General features: G+C 37.4%; 1 protein-coding gene across 2 annotated transcripts in view; it reads right to left on the reverse strand.

Moving 5' to 3' along the window:
* Positions 1-5,753: 5,753 nt before the first annotated feature.
* AFF3 (ALF transcription elongation factor 3) overlaps positions 5,754-20,379 on the reverse strand; it is a 321,108-nt gene continuing 306,482 nt past the window's right edge. For both annotated transcript variants that reach the window (XM_060769769.2, XM_060769770.2), the window contains 6 exons: positions 18,506-18,642; positions 16,546-16,617; positions 12,904-12,997; positions 12,075-12,124; positions 11,049-11,263; positions 5,754-10,095 (listed from right to left, as the gene is read on the reverse strand). In XM_060769769.2, coding sequence (XP_060625752.2) covers positions 9,974-10,095; positions 11,049-11,263; positions 12,075-12,124; positions 12,904-12,997; positions 16,546-16,617; positions 18,506-18,642 — 690 coding nt within the window. In that variant the 3' untranslated portion in view covers positions 5,754-9,973. The remainder of the gene's footprint in view (positions 10,096-11,048; positions 11,264-12,074; positions 12,125-12,903; positions 12,998-16,545; positions 16,618-18,505; positions 18,643-20,379) is intronic.

The raw sequence follows: 20,379 nt of genomic DNA on the forward strand, positions 1-20,379 counted from the left end.
CAGCCAATGGTGAGAAAAGCCAGGAGCTGAAATTGAACAACATATGGAGAGTCACACTTTTTCTACCTCTTGGTGTAAATATTTAATTTAACTTTTCCCCAATGTTTTATTTAATGGCCCAGAGCCTCAAAATAATCTCATGAGAGAAGAAAGAATGTTGTAGCCACAAAGATGTGTTGGAAAACTGGCAAACAGCCTGGTTATAATGTGTTTCAAATATTACTGTCTGCAGCACCATTATAGATGATGGGGGGGGGGGGGGGAGGGGGGGAGGAATGGCAATTAATCCAATAAATTAAGAACTTCAAATCATTCAAAAATAATACCATATCCATTCACATATTTTACAGTATAAATCACTATACAAGATATATATTTCCATTTATGACACTGCTAATGTAAACAAAAGAAACATGTCATTGCAAGTACATATATATGAATCTATTTCAGATGTGCAGATGATAGGCAAAAGGTGCACAAATGTATGGGAAGCTGTGAATCCTATTGCTTTTTTGTTTTTGGTAACAATGCTGGTTCTAAAAAAATGTTATAATAATAAATAAGTGATTTCTATATTCAGAATAGAGAGAAGAAACAGAAACAAGAGTATAATGCGATAAGACCATAACTTTTCTGTTAAAGTTACCAAGAAGTGGGAATTGTTTTCTCTGTACTGACATACAAAAAACTATTAATGTCACACCTAAAACATACAGATATAATGTGAGGCAGATTTAGAACAGATGTTTTCTCCAATATGCAAGCAATTGAATATTGGATAATATACAATATCCGCATGGGTAATTTTAATATATTGATGGGCTATCAACAGACAAAGGTGCCTGCAATTCTTGTGAACTGGGTTTCTAGAAAAAAGTGTTGGTGTGCACTTAGAGATTATGACAGCCATGCATATGATGATATGGTTTATGTTATATTTATCTTTGCATACTTCTCCCAAAGGATGGGTGGGATATTGCTGGTGAACAGTCCTGACAGGCTGGAAATGATTTTATCTTGGTGATTTGGCTTATTTATAATTTTAATCGATATGTATTTTAACTCCTTATTATATTATGTTTTTAGATTGTACTATTAGCATTGAATCTTTGCTGTAAGCTGGTCTGAATCCCTCTAGGAGGTTGAGAAGATCGGGATATAAAAGTTTTAAGTAAACAAATAAATAAATATTGAGAACTGTGTTTTAAGGGATTTAAACTCATGACGTAACAGAGTGTGTGATAAAACTCATAAAACAAATCATACTGCAAAACATAGTCTTCAATGTGTTGCAAGGGGCTGTGAGGCTCTGAATAGGAAGCTGAAAATCTTGGGGCACAAGCTGCTATTTTATCACTCCTTCCTGTTGGAGGACACGAGAGAAGATTACTGGAAGTGAATAACTGATTCTACACATGGCGCCTTTGGAAAAAAGATGGTTTCTTGATCCATGGTCTGCAGTTTCATGAGAAAGGATGTTTCACAAGAGATGCATTGCACCTCAGGCTGGATCTACACTGCTATATTATGCAGTTCCAGGATGCAGATTCAATGTATTGAACTGGATTACATGGCAGTGTACACTCATATAATCCAATTCAATGCAGTTAGTCTGCATTCTGGAATTGCATTATATGGCAGTGTATTTCCAGCCTCAGAGAAGTGATAGGAATGTAGTTGTTCAGAGTCTGGAAAACCTGATCCGGAGGGCTTTCAAATTAAGTTATATATGGGAGGGAAACAGTAATTCAGATGACAGAGGAACACCAAGTATTGGGGACAATAGCGTCAATGATACAAGAGCAACTGGCCTGATTGTGCAAGGACCCACCAATGGGCAGAAAAAATCCCCAACAATGAATCAGTTGGAGATCATGGGAAATAAACAAGATGAAATTCAATTCTTAATATGATTTAATAGGCATTGCTGAAATCTGGCAGGATTAGTGATAGCATGTAGTAATGGAAGGTTATCACCTGTTCCAAAGAAATGTATCAAGCAGAAAGGAGGAAGAATAGCATTATATGTGAAGTAGTGGGAACCTGGATGGAAGAAACTGCATCGTTTTTGGGATTACGTAGCTATACAGAAAAAAAACCAGGAAGACAAACATTTCAGACAAATACTTTGGACTTAAGAAAGCTCATTTCAGTAAACTTAAAGAAATATTGGGTGATATCTTCTCATTAGAAATGCTCAGACAGAAAGAAGTGAACAATGGATAAGGATTTCTTGCAGGCAATATATTGAAGGCACAATTACAATGAGAAAGACAAGTGGGAGGTATATAAAGAGACCATGATGGACATACAGAGAACCTTCAGATGACCTGTGACTCCAAAGGGACAGTTATAAGAAATGGAAGAAATAGGAATGCAATGCAAAAAAGTAAGTGAAAAATAAAACCTCAGAATGTACTCAGGATTGCTAGAGGGGTTAAAAAGAATAAAAAGGATATTTGGATCAAGAAGAGAAGGAAACAGTACATCCACTTTGTGGAGATGGTGAAATGCTAATGGGGACAGGCAGGAGGGCTTGCACTTCTTAGCCTCTGTCTTCTCCTGATATAAAAACACTACAGCAAACTGGTAAAGAAAGGACACATGATTTAGTAAGAGGAGAGAAGTCCAGAATAAACAAAGAAGCTGTTCACTCATATCTGGCTCCTCCAAATAAATTCAAATTTCAGAGGCAGATGAACTGTATCTGATCTCTCTATAGGTGACCTTTGAGTATTGTTGGAACTCTTGGAGAACAGGAGAAGTTCCAGTGGACTGGAAGAAGGCAATGTTAAAAAAAGAAGATCCAAACAACTACCAACACACTAGCTTGATATCAATATTACGAAAGTCTCTAGAACAGATTAGTAAAGTGTCAGAAAGGAATGCTGTGATTATTAAAACCCAGGATGGCATGTCAGACTAACACTATCTCTTTTAGTTGACTAGGAGTACAAGGGAAAGCAGCCCTTGCAGTGTCTCTCAGTTTCACTAAGGCTTTTGACAAGGTGTCCTGTGATCTTACAAACTGGTACAAAACTGGGCTAGACAACATTGTTGTTGGATAAGTTTTTAACTGGCTGATGGACTAAACTCAAAGTATGCTCACAACTGCATTCTTGATTGAAGGAACTTGTCGGGTGACAAAGAGTACTGCCTTGGGAAATTTCTTCATAAACAATTTAGATGATGGAATATTTATGAAGGTTGCAGATGACACAAAACCAGATGGGACAGCTTTTATCTTAGAGGATAGTGAATCTGGATTCAAGATTCATTTAACAGATTGAAGAACCAAAGATTGGGCAACTCTAAAGTGCAACAGTAAAATGTCCAGATTGAAGGAAACAATCATGCCACTGTATCCTGCTTTGTTCAAATCTATCTTGAAATATTGTATGAGTTCTGAACAGTTCAAGGATACTGACAAACTAGAACATGTTCAGTGGAAGCCAATCTGGGTCCCTTCTACACTGCCATACAAAATCCAGATTATCTGCTCTGAACTGGATTATATGGCAATGAGAAAGTAGATTATCAAATTACAAGAAAAGAGATTTCACAGTTTTTCAACAGTGGAATGGACTACTTTGGAGGGTGATGGAGACTCCCTTATTGCGGTTGCTTAAAGAGAGGTTGGATAGTCCCTATCTCAGGAGCACTTTTAACTGTGTACTGATCTATGGTAGGTTTGGATTAGGTGGTCCATGGAACCTTTTTCAACTCCATGATTCAGTCACTGCTTGGATGTAAAACAAAATATTTGGTACAAAACTTTACCAGATTAGATGAATAGTTAAACTGAGGCCAGTTCATACAAATCTCTGGCTGGTAACAACTGGAACACAGCTAAAAACACTTGCATTTAGTTTGATCTTATTAAATTTAGTTGCCCTTTTATAAAACACACACAGTTGAAGGCAAAAAAGTAAGTAGAGTAAATGGTATTAAAACAGAAACATTCATAGAATCATGGAATCATAGAGTTAGAAGAGACCATGGGCCATCTTGTCCAACCCCCTGCCAAGAAGCAGGACAATCACGTTCAAAGCACCCCCAACAGATGGCCATCCAGCCTCTGTTTAAAAGTCTCCATAAAAGGAGCCTCCACCACACTTTGGGGCAGAGAGTTCCACTGCTGAACAGCTCTCACAATTAGGAAGTTCTTAATAATGTTCAGGTGGAATCTCTCTTCCTGTAGTTTGAAGCCATTGCTCCGCATCCTAGTCTCCAGGGAAACAGAAAAAAGCTTTTTTCCTCCTCTCCCCAACTCCCCCCCCCCCACACATTTATACATGGCTATCATGTCTCCTCTCAGTCCTCTCCTTTGCAGGCTAAACATGCCCAGCTCTCCAAGCTGCTCCTCATTGGGCTTGTTCTCCAGACCCTTGATCAACAACAACAACTTTTGGCTTACCCATGTTGTGCTGTATTAAAAATCTATCGCTAAATCCAAATTTGGATTTTGATATTATTAGTTGAAATTGTTTTTGTTTTCCACCAATAGCCAATCTGTATGCTACAAGATGAATCCTGAGCATGATGATGGTGATGTCTAACTCATCACAAGGTGAATGGTAACAAGATTTTTCTAAACTATTACTAATAAGTTCTTGCAGTTAACCAACCAAAAGTGAAATGGTTGCTGATTTCTGCTATCATGTGTCTGAAGACTAAGAAATGGTTGAACTGGACTGTGGGATCCTTTCCTGCAGTCTCCTGCTTGTTTAATTTCCCCCTCAAATTTTTTAATTATTTTTGTACTCTTTTATATCATTGGATATTATATTTGTACCATAACAGAAGCATTATAACGGGTAATTTTTTTCTAGAATACTTAATCTCACACACGTAACAACCATTGACGTGTAGAATACTGCTATCTTGGGATTTGTGAGTATTTTTTTTGCATTAGTTGTAACATTAGTACTTCTACTTTCTTCAATGATATTAAGTTGGATGCAATCTTCTGCTTGCTTTTTGCCAAAGATATATATATCTCTCTCTCTCTCTGAAGCCAATCTACCTGTAGCATCCATTTCTCCAAAAGGACTAGGATTCAGAGGTGTATTGTACTTGCTGCTTCTCCAAAAATAAACCATTTCCCCCATTGTTCTGCAGATACACCCATTAACTCAAAAATGAACTCCAGAGGGGTGTGGAATTGCCTGGAATGTTGGTTTTTTTTGTGTGGGGGTGTGCCTTAGAGGACTTCATCAAGGGCATGGGGAGGCTGCTCTTTCTGCTGGCATTGGATAAAAAGGACTCCATTAAACATAGACCAATGATTTTGTAATATTCCTTCATCATATGACACATCACTGCTTCTCTGTGATTGCATGGATCATTGCAATGGACTAAAATGTAAATAATGGGAACATAGAGACTATTTTGTATATTATTGTAGTCTGCAGATATATGTTTGTAATGGTTTTGGCTGTAATATAAAGTAAATCCTCTACATTAAAATTAATCCACATTTAGCCTTACCTTCAATAAGGAAAGATTTTCAAAAATATTTGCAGATTAAAATACAATGATTTGATAAGATTTTCTTAAAAAAAACCCAAATAATCTTATAAAACAGCAAAAGATCTGTTGTGATTGTTTACTAGTTTGAATCACTTAGGCAGCAGATCTATGTACACGAAAGGGAGCAAGCTCCACTGAACACACTAACACTTACTTCTGAGTAGACATGCATGTGTCTTATCTGCTACCTATTAGAGAAAGAGAGACATGTTCAATGTACATCAGTTTTCAAAGTCTGGTGTTATTTTGATGAAAAATGTTCAGTAAAAAAGCCCCACTACACACATATCAAGGCTTATGTCAGTTGCAGCCTTGTGGATGGATTCATCAAAAAGGTTTAAATGGTTGTCCTTATTACAACTCAACATTAATAACCTGGTTCATAGGTGGAAATATATATCTCAATACTAATGCATAGTTTTGAAGGCCAACCATTAAAAAGGGAAATAGCATCAACAATTAATTCAATGACCATCTTACACTGGTGCGATCTTATTGACAAGTGTCATTATTGGGATAATGTCACTACAGGCTGAGCATCCCTTATACAGAAATTCAAAATATGAAATTGTCCACATGGATAGCTGAGATAGTGACATATTTGCTTTCTGATGGTTTCATGTACACAAACATTTTTCATACACAGGATTATAAAATATTACATATAAAATTACCTTCAGGCTAAATGTATAAGGTGTATACGAAACATAAATGTCCCATCTCCAAGATATCTCATTACATTTAAGCAAATTTATCAAAATCCAGAGAAATAAAAATTAAAAACACTTCTGGTTCCAAGTATTTAGATAAGAGATACTCAATCTATGCAAAAACATTAACTCCCTTCCCATTCTAGTTTTGCTATAGTTTTCCTGTTCAGATGTTATCTGAGTACATGCCTAAATCCAATTGATAGTCCCAACTAGAGCACACCAAAAATCAATGGAACTTATATAAGTGCTGATTCGCCAAATTCCCTTTGATTCAATAGATCCAATCTAGTTGGGACTAACAGATGCTGGTGAGATCCTGGTGGGACTAAGAAAGATCTTCGCATCCTCGCCTGAATGGCTCACTTTCCTCCTGTTCATCTTTGCACTCCATGGACAAGTAGTAGTTGGTTGAGAGCAGGGCACAGATAAGAAGCACCTGGCTATGTGTCTATGGTCAAAAGTACAACAAAACAAATAATCCATCTTCCAGGACCTCCAGAGGAAGATGTTTTAATGGTTTTGTCAGGTGATTCTCAGCTTTCCTTTGCTATTCATTGGTCACTATATGGCTGCAGAGTAAGCAAGAAGATGGGTATATGAGGAGCTTGGCGATTTTATGAAGGAGGAAGAAACAACATAAAGACACATGGAGGCATATATTAAACCTATGCCTGTGTAAGTTACTAATAGAAGGCCAATTTTTATGTAGTCCAAAGAGTACTATTCTCTGAGTATAGTGGCAATAATTATTCTTCAGGCTCACTAGTTTTAGACCTTATTCACCAAGTATATGTACTTGTGTCCTTACACTGATAACTTCATCTTATGGACGATAAGTGCAATGACCTTAAACATAAATAAGTAAAAAAGGTTGTATACTAATGAACAAACAAAGAGGTCTCCCCCCAAAAAAACATTTCAATTTCTAGAAATGATTGTATTTATCCAAAGAAGCTCTTAATAACAAGGAAAATGAGGAATGTTGTGACACTTTATAAAGACTAACAACTCTTATTTGACATAAGATCTCATAGACAACAACCCATTTCACCAAATGCATGGTGCAGTGCCTCTTAGGTATAATTGCTAAAGTACACAAATGCTTATGACAAATAAAATTTGATACTTTTTAGGGTGCAACAAGAATATTTGTTGTTGTAACTGCAATAGATGGGAAATTACAATTTAAGAAAATGAAAGGCTACAAGACCAGGAGTTGCATGTATATAGGAATTCGGACATAGATGTGAGTGGATCCTTCACTGCCAGAGAGATAAGATTTCTAAATGTGCATGGCTTTTCTTTGCAGACCTAGCACTCTGTATTGGATAATTAACATCCAAATGCCTGTAATGGATTGACAAATCAGGGCACAAGTGTAATAACGGATAAAATGAAAGAGAAATAACATTCTGTACTTTAATAAACATCATATATTATCTGTCATTAAAGATAACAGAAAAGGGAAAGAGGCAGAATCCTTAATCAGCACTTAAATTTTAGTTTAAGACTGTTTTTAAAAAATAATCTGGACAGCTGGACACAGGTACAATTCTGTAACTACATTTGATGCTAACTTCCCAATCCTATTCTTTATGTAGTGGAGTCTCCACCCATATGGCCACTTCTGTGTTCTCAGAGAGCTGGAAGATGAGCAGGGAAACTTCCAGTTTTTTCCTGTAGCTGGATACACTGGAACATCATCATCTTGGGACATATTTTTCCCTGTAACTGGGTGTGCATCTCACAGCACATCCAGCTAAAAGAAAAGGATTGGGCACATCCCTGCTTAAAAAGTAGGCTCCAGGTTAACTTTTGGTTGTTATACAATGTGAACTGCAACGTGAATCAAATGGTAGGCAATTTTGTTGAGTCAGTGTTAACCTCCTGTGAATTATTCACTGCAGTCTGCACTCCCACCAAAATGTTTCCTCCCGTTATATAATATACTTTTGGGGGCACTGTGTAAAAAATCTAGTACCTCCTTGCACAACACTCTTGCCCTAATGTTAAACAGAGGCCTGGGGACTCCAAGCAGCAGCTTCATCCTTCCAGCTATTGACCAGCTGGGTGCATAGACGCATTCAGACTGTCTTCATACATACAGAGAAGAAGAAATCTTACATGTGAGACAGAAACTGCCCCATGTTCCCCAGGTGTGTGAGCATAGGTGGGATTTGTCTATGCACACCTCTACAGCTGATCAATAACTGAATGGGAGGATGACACTGCATTCAGGAGGCCCAGACTATGTCACACAGCGGGGGAGGAAACAGGGATAAAGGGGCACACTCTGCCAACTGTGTAAGTACTCTGGGGGGAGAATTATATTCTGCCAGGTTCTTGCTAACGCTCAACCTATATCTATGAGAATTTCAGTTCTACAGTATTCACCAGCTGACATTAAGAAGTTTTGATTTCTTCCTGATCCTGATGTGCTAATTTTTATTTGGAGCATCTTAATTGACAAACATTATGGTTATTTCTTGTTAGATACTGTGAAATTGTTTTTGATAAATAGATTAAAATGATGTGTACAAGGGGAGAACTCTTAAGTGGTTCTGGAGCTTGTGGCACCATCCTATGTAGATTTATTGGAGATGAATGAAAGGTAAATACAGTCTAACTCAGAATTGTTAGCTTGGGTGGATGACCATGATCCAGCCTTTGCAGCCTGCTTTGATCCATGTAAAGATACTGGTGGCATTCCCACTAGAGGTAGCAATTGTAAGGCTCTGAAACAGTTTTCAGCAGAGACAGTTTTGGATGTAGTGAATTCAAAGCTATTCCGGTGATTCTTGGGTTAACCCAATTAATGCTGCACTTACTTAAAATGGAAGAGAATTTGAAATAATGGCTGAGGCTCAAAGGCCCAGAAAAACAATGGATAAGCGAATTGCTCCTTCCTGATCTTGTGTAGGACTGCAAAGCACAGCTATTGTGTGATTTTACCAAAATTTGCAGAATACAAATCAAACATTCCAGAATAAGAATCAATGAAATATTATGCCTGAACTCTGTAAATGGAAAGAAGCCCTTATTGTTACATACTAGTAGTTTTATTCTTGTGTATGAGGCTGACTGCTCATGAAGAAAGTACTACTTTGAGGGAAGGAAAGCTGCCAGAAAGCATGCAAATTGGCACCCAGCATCTTGTGTAAGAGATACATTTGTCCCCAAGAAAAGAGAAATTGTTCATCAATACGAAGCACATAATAAATGTGCTTTGTGAATAGAAAATCATTCAGTATGACTGCAACCAGACTAAGTCAGGAAACCATCTTTTCAGAAATTTAGGAATGTGTTTGAAATAGAATAAAAATGCTTTTCTGAAGCAAAGGTGCTATAGTTTACTGGACTTGATTACACTGATCCATAAAGTTCAGAATTAGCATACTAAGGTCTATGTGTGAGTGTATGTGTGACAGAGAGAGAGAGAGAGAGTAGAAAGAGATTGAGAGAGAGTTTGCTCTAATACACATATTTTCAGTTTTCTTCTTTACAATAACTGAAGTGATATTTGGAGACTATTAAAGTATAATTCATCCAAGGAGACAACCTTTGCATAATATACATACACACTGATTTTTGTACGCTGAAAAAATATTGTTCAGTGTTAAACACAATATTCACATTGATTTGAAACAATGCTATAGTTGAGTATTTCTGTAGCACAGTGTCTAGAATAATTTAATTGTCTGTGGAAGAGTCTTCTGTCCCAATGGATATTATGAGAATTGAGCACTGCTCCTGATCCAGAGAAGTCCTTGTTGGGTGTATTGGACCAAATGGTCCATACTGCTGTGCAAGGTGACAGGTCCCATCAAGGCATCCAAATCATTAAAGAAATCTATGGAGTAAAACATGAAAACAAATCAATATTTTTACATCTTGTGGCATTGCAGAGTATCTTACTGATTTATTATTAATGCACAAAATATATTATGAAAGTAGGTAACATTTAAATACTCAATTGAGGTTTTCAATAAATGCTCATGCCTACATTAATACATTATATTTAAAATAAGGAATTGGTTCTTATTTTTTTCTCCAGTCCATTGATGGCAAAAAAGAAAGTAAGGAAGACCTGCTACTAGTTAATTGATAAAATAGACATTGATTCTGCCAAAAATAAGTTGTTAGTGACTATGTCCTCTTGATAATGTTAGGATTGGACTCAGTCACAATTAATTTATTTCATGGGATTCAGTGTGATTTGGTCATCAAGAGTAATATTACTTATTTAAAACATATATATATATAGAGAGAGAGAGAGAGAGAGAGCGCACCCAGTGGTGCAGTGGGTTAAAGCACTGCCAAAAGGTCACAGGTTTGAATCCAGAAAGTGGCGTGACCTCCCATTGTTAGCCCCAGCTTCTACCAACCTAGTAGTTCGAAAATATGCAAATGTGAGTATATCAATAGGTACCGCTCTGGTGAGAAGGCAACAGCGCTTCATGAGGTCATGCTGGCCAAATGACCTTGGAGGTGCCTATGGACAACACTGACTCTTCGGCTGAGAAATGGAGATGAGCACCAAGCCTCAGAGTCGGACACAACTGGACTTAATGTCAGGGGACAACCTTTACCTTTACCGATACACACACACACACACACACACACTGTACTGTCTGTCATCATACTAGACACCACAATGTATGCCTTCCAGTTGTCAATCAACTTATGAGAACCTATCAATTTCATAGGGTTTACTTAAATGAGCAATACTGAGAAATGGTTTTGACAGTATGGAGTGTGTATATTCGCATAGAGATTTAGGGAACAATGTCTTATCACACACACCTTGGTTTTCCTTGGCAAGATTGTCAGCCATCTCCCAGTAGTCATAGCTGTGTAGGATGCTGTTGGTGATACTGACATGGTTGGCAGCCATCTGGTGTATTCGCTGTGGGATGCTGACAATGGACGAGGGGGAAGGTGCGCCTGTGCTCCCCTGGGACCCCACAGAACTCACAGGGGATGGGCTGGGTGATATGGGAGAGGGTGTCCCAGTGTGCCTGGAAAAGAGAGTTTATTACAGGAAATGGAGCTGCACATAAACACAAGAGCAGTCCCGACACATAATTCACAGCTCCATTCTGCCTTATGATGAACATCACTGCTCTTAATAATAATAATAGTAGTAATAATAATAATAATAATAATAAGCTTCATTTATAGCCTACCCTATCTCCCTGGAGGGTCTCAAGGCAGCTTACAACAAAATAAAATACAGTGGCAAACATCCAATGCCAAGACTAACATATAACAAGTCAAAAACAAACTAAATAAAAATTATAAAAATAGCAAGTTAAATAAACATGACATAAGACATTCACATATTTACAATACATTGAATTCTTAAAAACTCTTAAAATAGGCCAAAATTATTGGAATTGAGATGGTATACAACAGACTAGCAAAGATAGGTGTTCAACAACTAGGCAGGATATATATAAGGTGTAATTAGTCATCCTCCTCTTTCCCTATAGTTCTCAAAGACTGCAACTTTTGTCTGGTATCTATAGGTATGTTGTATCTGAACACAGAAAAATGATTAATTGTTAGTTTCAACAGCTATTATGCAAGACCACACTTGCATAAATCTCGCTGATTAGATATGTCTGCTTTAGTTATGAGCAGCAATTGGATTTAGGCCTCAAATAAACATTCACTGCAGCAATTCCATTACCAAAAGTGAGAACTCAGTTTCAAATTATGAATATCAGCTGTGAAACAATCATTTCTAAGTGTCTAGAATTCAAATAGCATCTGAAACAGTATTTCTTAATGATGCCTTAGCAAATTATGGTTGAGCACTGAACTTACTTTCCACTGGTACTCCATGGAGATGGTGCCTGAGCACCTTTTGAGGAATTCTACAAAGAGATAAATGAGGTCCAGGTGAGGAGTAAAGGCAGAAAAATACATTTTGGAAATAATAATTTTGTAAATCATAGGAATTATAGGTTTATAATAAGTGCTGACAGAGCAGCATGTCCCAGCAAAGAGAGAGTGTTTTTGAGCCCATAACATGCATAGTCAGATCTCACAGGATGGACCAAATTATTATTTGCAACATTTAATTAATGGCTTTTCTGCATAAAATATATTTCTATATACATTATTGCATTTGCACACAAATGCAATAGGAGAACAAAAAAGAAACAATTAAAATTATGAGGACATATGCTTATTAGCAAATACAGAAACAGGGAAAAAAACCATCTGTGCTTAGTATAACTTTGTTTAAGTAGATGGTGTGTGGAATATGCCACCTGTTTCTGAAATAGTAATAATCTTTTCGGTGTGAGTGTTCCACTCACACTCCATTTAAACTTTAGGCGAGGTTTTGTTGTCTATACAACATTTCTGTAATAATAAAAAATATTCTGCATCTTCACAATGCTGAGTGTCTTGGGCACATCAACAGGGAACAATGTCAATTAAATCCATTTCAATTTCAGGTTACAACAGAACAAAATGTGGGAGGTTTGTGAATACTTCTCTTTAGGAGCAGTTTAGGTGTATTCTAATACATGTTGAACACTTTCTGTATACAGAAGCAGTACAGCCTTCCGGAGATGTTTTGTGGCTGATAAGTTTCCAGTAAAGCCTCTCTGAGATGTTTAAATGTTTCCTCAAGACAGGAAAGTACCTTGAAATACTCAATAAGTGCTTTAGAATATTTTACAGCATGGTCTCTTTTGAGTCGAAACATCCTCCAGTATAAGAGTGCCAAACATCGATAACTATAAGGAAAAGAGAGAAAGTTTCAAAGACATTTCATTTAGATAATCAAACCAAGAATAATAATGAACCCAGAAAATTTTCCAGGATACTGAATACTTATTACATTTTGAAGCAAAATGATGATAGCATAATCAAGCCATACATGCTCATGGTGTCTATAGTGTACACATTTCTCTGTCTCTTGACAATTACACATTGCATGTTGTTGAAGCACTGCAAAGGCATGCATTTGCAAAACCTTTTAGAGAGAAAAATGAGTACATATTCTATAAGTGAGAGCTTATGTGGTGTAATGATTTGAGTGTTGGACCGAGTTCAACTCCCCACTCAGCCAAGGAAGCCCACTGGATGATTCTGGTCAAGTCATACTCTCTCAGTATCAGAGGACAACCACCCTGAGTCCCTCCAGAGAGAGAGGACAGGGTATTATTATTATTATTATTATTATTATTATTATTATTGTGTCAGTAGCAACTTAAGAAACTGCAAGTGTGGAAGAATTGGCCATCTGCAAGGGCATTGCCCAGGGGATGCCTGGATGTTTTACCATCCTGTGGGAGGCTTCTCTCATGTCATTGCATGAGAAGCTGGAGCTGACAAACAGGAGCTCACCCCGCTCCCTGGATTTGAACTGCCAACCTTTTGGTCAGCAGTCCTGCCGGCACAAGGGTTTAACCCATTGCGCCACAGGGAGCTCCTATTATTATTATTATTAAAGTTTTATTATTATCCTGATGAGAAAACCCTGTAGTAAGCTCACGGTAATATCACTGTAACTTAGAAATGATTTGAAGGTATACAACAATAACACTGACCTTTTTTCCTGCAGAAAACTGTTCAAAATACATGGATCCGTCTGCACACAGAAAGATCCCAAGGTTTTTCATGTTTTGTTTGTTTGTGTTATGAAATGACACAATATATTTTAAAAGAGAATAGTTTATCTTATGGTTTATTAATTAAATGTAGAGTAATTGCTTTTTTAAGGAGTGAGGAACCTTTCTTTTAAAAAGGCTGAGATGGAATGGCACCAACAAAAATGGTGGTGTCTTACATGAAAGTGGGTATGCTTATCTGTGATGCTGTATTTCATTATTTTTGTGAAAGAACTGCAGTAATTGACTTGTGTTCCCTCTTATTCCACTAGAGGACAGTGTTTGCCTAAGAGATGAAAACATCCTGCCGGGTATGTATATAGTCTTTCCATGGCATTATGCCTGATTTGCTCTGTATGGAGCCAGGCAACACAAAGGAATTGCAGCACTCAGGTCATAACTCTAGTTCTGCAACCTTCCCAGGTACAGGGAATATGCAAATCACAGCTGCTCATCTGCTCTGTGGCAAGCAGGGAGCTGGGCTCCTATTCAAAGGCATTTACTTCTGCCTTCCCTCAGTTTGACCTTTCTTTTTTTCTTTGTAAAGAAATGCAACATTTTCTTCTTTGAATTGCACACTGAGAAACTACTATCCCCAGCTCTGCAGACCTTTTTAGGTCTCCCCTCCAAGAAAAACAGGAAAGGTTGCTAAAAAGGAAAATAAAGGTGCTTCAGTTTCCAAAATGTATTACTACATGGTATCCCAAAAACTGCCGTATACAGGGGAAATGGGAAACCATAGCTAATTGTACCCTAATTTACAAAACGTTCATTACAAAATTGTACAAAATATTCTGTACATTATGTATATCTGAAAGTATAAACACATTAAAATGTTAAAATTATAACATATAATATACATTTTTATATATGAGTTCATTTTTCCCCCTTGGTGGCACAGTGGGTTAAAGCACTGAGCTGCTGAGCTTGTTGACCGAAAGGTCGCAGGTTCGAATCCGGGGAGCGGTGTGAGCTTCCGCTATTAGCCCCAGCTCCTGCCAACCTAGCAGTTTGAAAACATGCAAATGTGAGTAGATGAATAGGTACCACTCTGGCAGGAAGGTAGTAGCGCTCCATGCAGTCATGCCAGCCACATGACCTTGGAGGTGTCTATGGACAAGGCCGGCTCTTCGGCTTAGAAATGGAGATAAGCACCACACCCCAGAGTCGGACATGACTGGACTTCATGTCAGGGGAAAACCTTTACCTTTACTATGGAGACTTTTATAACACTCTATATATCCCATTTCTAGTACTACAAGACATTAGTGCTTATTAATGTTGAACAGAAATTATGGAAACTTTTGATTTCAAAGGAATCCACATTATCTGATGTGCTCGCATAACAGTAGCTCAAAAGATGATATTTAGGAGAATGATTTTTGTAACATTGCAACAGCATCAGGGACAAGAAGACATCCTTGAGAAACAAGTCAAATGCAATTTGGTTTGTTGTGAATGGCACCCATTTGAAGCAGAAAGCTGAACTTCTGGGATGCCTAGACACCATTTACATTTCTGATGATAAAACTCCAACTGATGTAAGGCATATGTCATAACTGTGTGTTTCTGAGAGCGCATCTACACTGTGAATTAATGCAGTGCGATGTCACTTTAACTGCATGGCTCAATGCCATGAGATCACAGGAGTTGTAGTTTTACAAAGTCTTCAGACTTTTTTTTGCTTAAGAGTGCTGAATCCTCACCAAACTACAAATCCCAGGATTCCATAGCATGGAGCCATGGCAGTTAAAGTGGTGTCAAACTGTATTCACTCCACAGTGTAAATACACCTTGAGTCACAACTTGCATTTCCATGATGGTACTGTTTGAAGAAATCTATGTCTGACTTCTCCTGCATGTGTCAGACTGGAAGCCAGACTATGAATGACTTAGACCATGGCAGAATAAACGAATGGTGTAAATGTTTGTTGCTGATGCTCATTGTTCATTCACACCACTGTCATGTCCAGGTTTTCTATCATCCACTTGGTAAGAATGGGAAATAACAGACTTTTCTGTGTTCTACGCAGACAGTTGCCAGACACAGGAAATTCATTCTGTCACAGTTATGCAAAGGAACAGGATGCGTCTGAGGCACATACATTTCATGTTTCCTCTAAAAACACCAAATTGATCTACCATATTTACTGGTAAAATCAGGCTTACTAGTTGATTTGCACAAAGTTATACATAGTATTTTACATCCACAGCATGATGCATTCTTGAAACTATATGCTTAAAATGCATAATTTTCTTAAATCTAATCATTTTTTTCCGATTTGCTACAAGTGTCTTAAATATAATGATTTCAGAGGCTTACTTACACTATTAACAAAATGCACTTCTTCTGAAAGTACCAGGTTCAGGAAGCAAATAAAAACTTTTGAAGGAGCCAACCACAAAACAGGCCATTTGTAGGCAACTGTGCTAATTGAAGCATAGTGTGCTGTTTTCTCTGCCAAACCTATGACTTCTAGCATCAACAACAATATTTCATATCATAACTAAATGCACAAAAATCTTCCATTTAACATTAACATAAACAGATCAGTAATAGTTAATAGTTATTAACATTCCAGTCTCTAACAGAAGAATTGATCTTAACATTCAATTTTGTGGATAGATTCACTGAATACAAATCTCCAAATAGTAACAAAGAATTTACTAACCACAATGTTGCTAATAGTTTTTCTTCTGGAGTAGCGCTGGGGACTGAGTGGGTTTTTAGTCTGACAGCATACCTTCAAAAGATCAAGCACAAGGTCAGCAAACAATAAGCACAAAAGACTTTTATAGGATGTGTCTGATAAATGATGGGACTGGATTGCTTCATTGTAGCTGAGAGGCTACAGCTGGATTGTAAGTGTATCTACTCTATGCTGGGGATTCAGTGGAACTAAAGTTTGTCTAGGGTGAAATTCCTGTCTGTCATATTTATTGCTATTATCATCTGTCTGATCTCTGCTTTGAGTGGGAATACTTTTTGAAATTGCCGTTGGTCTGCTTTGTGGCCCAGCTTTATACCACAGTACTTTTCAGAAAGCTGTTTATTTATAAAGTAATAAACATGCCTGTTGTTTTCATTTTCTTCAATATTATTGTATTTTAAATTTGGTTCTTGGTGCTTTTTACATTATACTAGGGATGGGAATCAGCAACATTTCTAATGTTGTTCGACTGCAACTCTCATCAACCCCAACCTTAAGGAGAAGAATGCTGAGAGGAGAAGGCCACATGATCACCATCTCTGTTTTGTACTGTCAGCTAAACTGCTCTTTCAAAGTCAACAGCTTGTGGTCTGAAAACTTCATTGCACCATGTAGGATGAGCTTCCCCAGCTCTAACTCTGATTGCACTCTGTTTCTTCCAATAATTTATACTTCTCATTCTGCTCCACACTGATCATTGTTATGATTTAGATCTTGCCTTTTCTCATTCCTCACATTAAACATGTTGTTTCTTTTCTGTCCGTTCTTTTCCACTCATTCTATTTTGTCTACTGTTGGAAGTCCCTGGACAGACTCCGAAGTGGAGTGGGCAAATCAAAAGGCAACATGGCAAAATGGCACTACCTAGAAGAGTCCTCCACCTTGTGTGACTGTGGAGCAGAACAAACAACTCCGCATCTGTATACTTGCTCACAATGCCCTGCCTTATGCACAGAGGAAGAAATGTTTAAAGCTACAGGCAATCACTGTTGCTCGTTTTTGTCTAAATCTATTTAGCTGCTTGTGATCCCCTTATTTTATCAGTTTTAAACTTTTTTTATTTATGCAATACTTTTGACATGAAACTAAAAAAGTCTACTGTTATCACCAATTGATCTCATCCTTTTATATTTTTCTATGGTTGCCATACATTCTCATATCATGCTTTAAATATTCACCCTGTTTTAAACTCTTTTGCATCAGTGTCACTTCTTGTATTCTTTCATAGCACCTTTTCCCATGCTCTCTGAACATGCTTTCACACACATCTATTTACTGTATTATTTCTTCTCTACATCCAATATTTGGAATATTATGTCAATTGACATTTGCCTGGCCTCTCTTTCACATTCATCCTTGAAGGAGACCCCCTAAAACTCAATTTTTCAGTTTCTATTTCTCTTGTTTGCTTCTGTCTTGATGGCTGTTCATACACTTCTTGGCTTTGCTAGCAGAACCCATTAATGATAATTTGAACTCGATCCCCTCATTTCCCTCACATACATTGCTTTTAACGACTTATGGAGACAGTGTTACTATTTATTCAGAAAGAATCTAAAGATGCAGCCAAAGGGTGGCTTTTTATCAGGTCAGAAGTGACTTGAGAAACTGCAAATTGTTTCTGGTGGAAGAGAATTGGCCATCTGCAAGGACGTTGCCCAGGGGATGACTAGATGTTTTACTCTCCTGTGGAAGGCTTCTCTTATATCTAATTTTGATAAGATGTTTCCGGAAGTTCTAATTCAAGCAAGGTTAGACCTAGTATATAAAATGCCCCCTGAATAGTCTTATCGCAGGTTAGCACTTTTATATCCTTTAATTACCTATATACGTAGTTATTTTCTTGATATAGAAGCAAAACTCCATAGGCAGGGGACTGAATGGATTCAACCAAGGGCCAGAATACTCTAGGCTCTCTTACCTGATGAGTTCAACTGTTTCAGAATACATTGTGTATGGAGACTTAGACTCCGTGGGCCCTTGTTCCATGGCATTTCCACATTCGATAAATGATAATGCCGCTTCAACATAATTCAGTGCCTTCCCAAATTTCTCCACCTTACAAGTTTATCACAAAAGAAAACAACAATTAGTAATTGTTGCATTTAGATGTATACTTATTGAAAAAAACCCTCAGTTCTATCCACTCTGAAATATATCCAAATAGTGATCTGATGGGACAAAATAATAGCACTAGTGGAGTCATTGGCTCAGACAACCATAGATCAGCTTAATAAGAAAACACAATAGCCTTTTGCTGAGGATGGGAACCCTTCACCCCTCAATAACTGAGATCATGATTTTTTTTAAAAAAGCAACATGTTAAAGAGGTAACTGTTCTCAAAGGTGGTAACACATAATTTCAGCTATTTTCTTCTCACTGTGAGAAAGCTTTTGAATACCATGAAGCTTTTGAAGTCTATTCGCAGTTTGAGACTTATTCTGTGTAACATCAATGTCCCATTTCTTCTAAACTAGAAAAATAATCTTATTAGCATCAAAATAAGTGAACTGTGCCCATAAAAGCTTTTGCAGGAAATCTCTTCCCTGTTAGTCTCAAATGGTATACTGGAATTCTTGGCAAAAGTATGATAGCTGGGACCCAATGCTGGTTGTGCAACGTGGGTCACAATTAGAGAAATGAAGATGTGCGTGAGACAGCATTAAATTTATACCATGCTTCATCCACATATAATTAAGTTTGGGTGAAAGTGAAGAATGGTAAAAAAAATGACAGTTACCAATAGTTAAGTTTATAGCACACACCAGCGTCTCTCACTCGCTGCACGAATGTAATTGTGAACCACGACGCACAACCATCATTGGGTCCAAGCTATTATATTTTGCTGAATTCTTTATGCCTTTATAGTAAAACAAATCACCATGACTATCTTTCTGAAAAACACCTGAAAAAAGTCAAATTCTTAACCACATTCCAAATTGTTCTTAATATTCCAGCTTGTTACAAAATTGTTAACGCCAAAAGAAGTGGGAAGATATAAACCCCATTTTCCTAGTTTCCAACAGACTTCACAACCTCTGAGGATGCCTGCCATAGATGCAGGTGAAACATCAGGAGAGAATGCTTCTGGAACATGGCCACATGGCCTGAAAAACTTATTACAACCCAGTGGGAAGATATGGTTAATCTCCGTTATGAACAAAAGGGGTACACCTTGGCTTACTAAACTGATATATGATCATCTGAATGTGGCCAGTATGATCATAGTCATTAAATCAGACAGAAGTATACATAGATTAAAATATATTAAACACAGATATGTGTTTAAGGAAAATACAATTACTAAGCATATGGAATCTCTTATTATGCAATGTGCCTTTTCAACATATTGCATGTAGAGAAAAGGAGAGAATATATATAATTAGTCTGTTGGCGGGAGTGCATTCCTATGTGATCTCAGGGAATACTTGGGTAAAATTTTGTAATAGTAAACATCTGTGCTTCTCAGTCTATTATCCTCTCCACATGGAAGCCAGCTGAAATATATCTTGTATGAAGACAGCACAATATGACTACTATTAACATGTAGAATACCTTATTATGTGTATTACTTGTATAACACAAAGTTTCTGTGTCATCATAGCAGTTTGACAGTGAAAATTTACATTGCAGAGACAATTCTCCATCTGAAATCATAATGCAAATTCATTTCATGATCTCACATGAGGGAGCCCTTGAAGAGAAATCTGAATCTTAACTATAATGGTATGTGACAGCATGAATGCTGGCAGGGATGAAGTAATGTTATTACATTTTAGATCAAGACAGCTACA

The sequence above is a fragment of the Anolis sagrei genome, chromosome 3, assembly GCF_037176765.1.
Source record: "Anolis sagrei isolate rAnoSag1 chromosome 3, rAnoSag1.mat, whole genome shotgun sequence".
NCBI lineage: Eukaryota > Metazoa > Chordata > Lepidosauria > Squamata > Dactyloidae > Anolis > Anolis sagrei.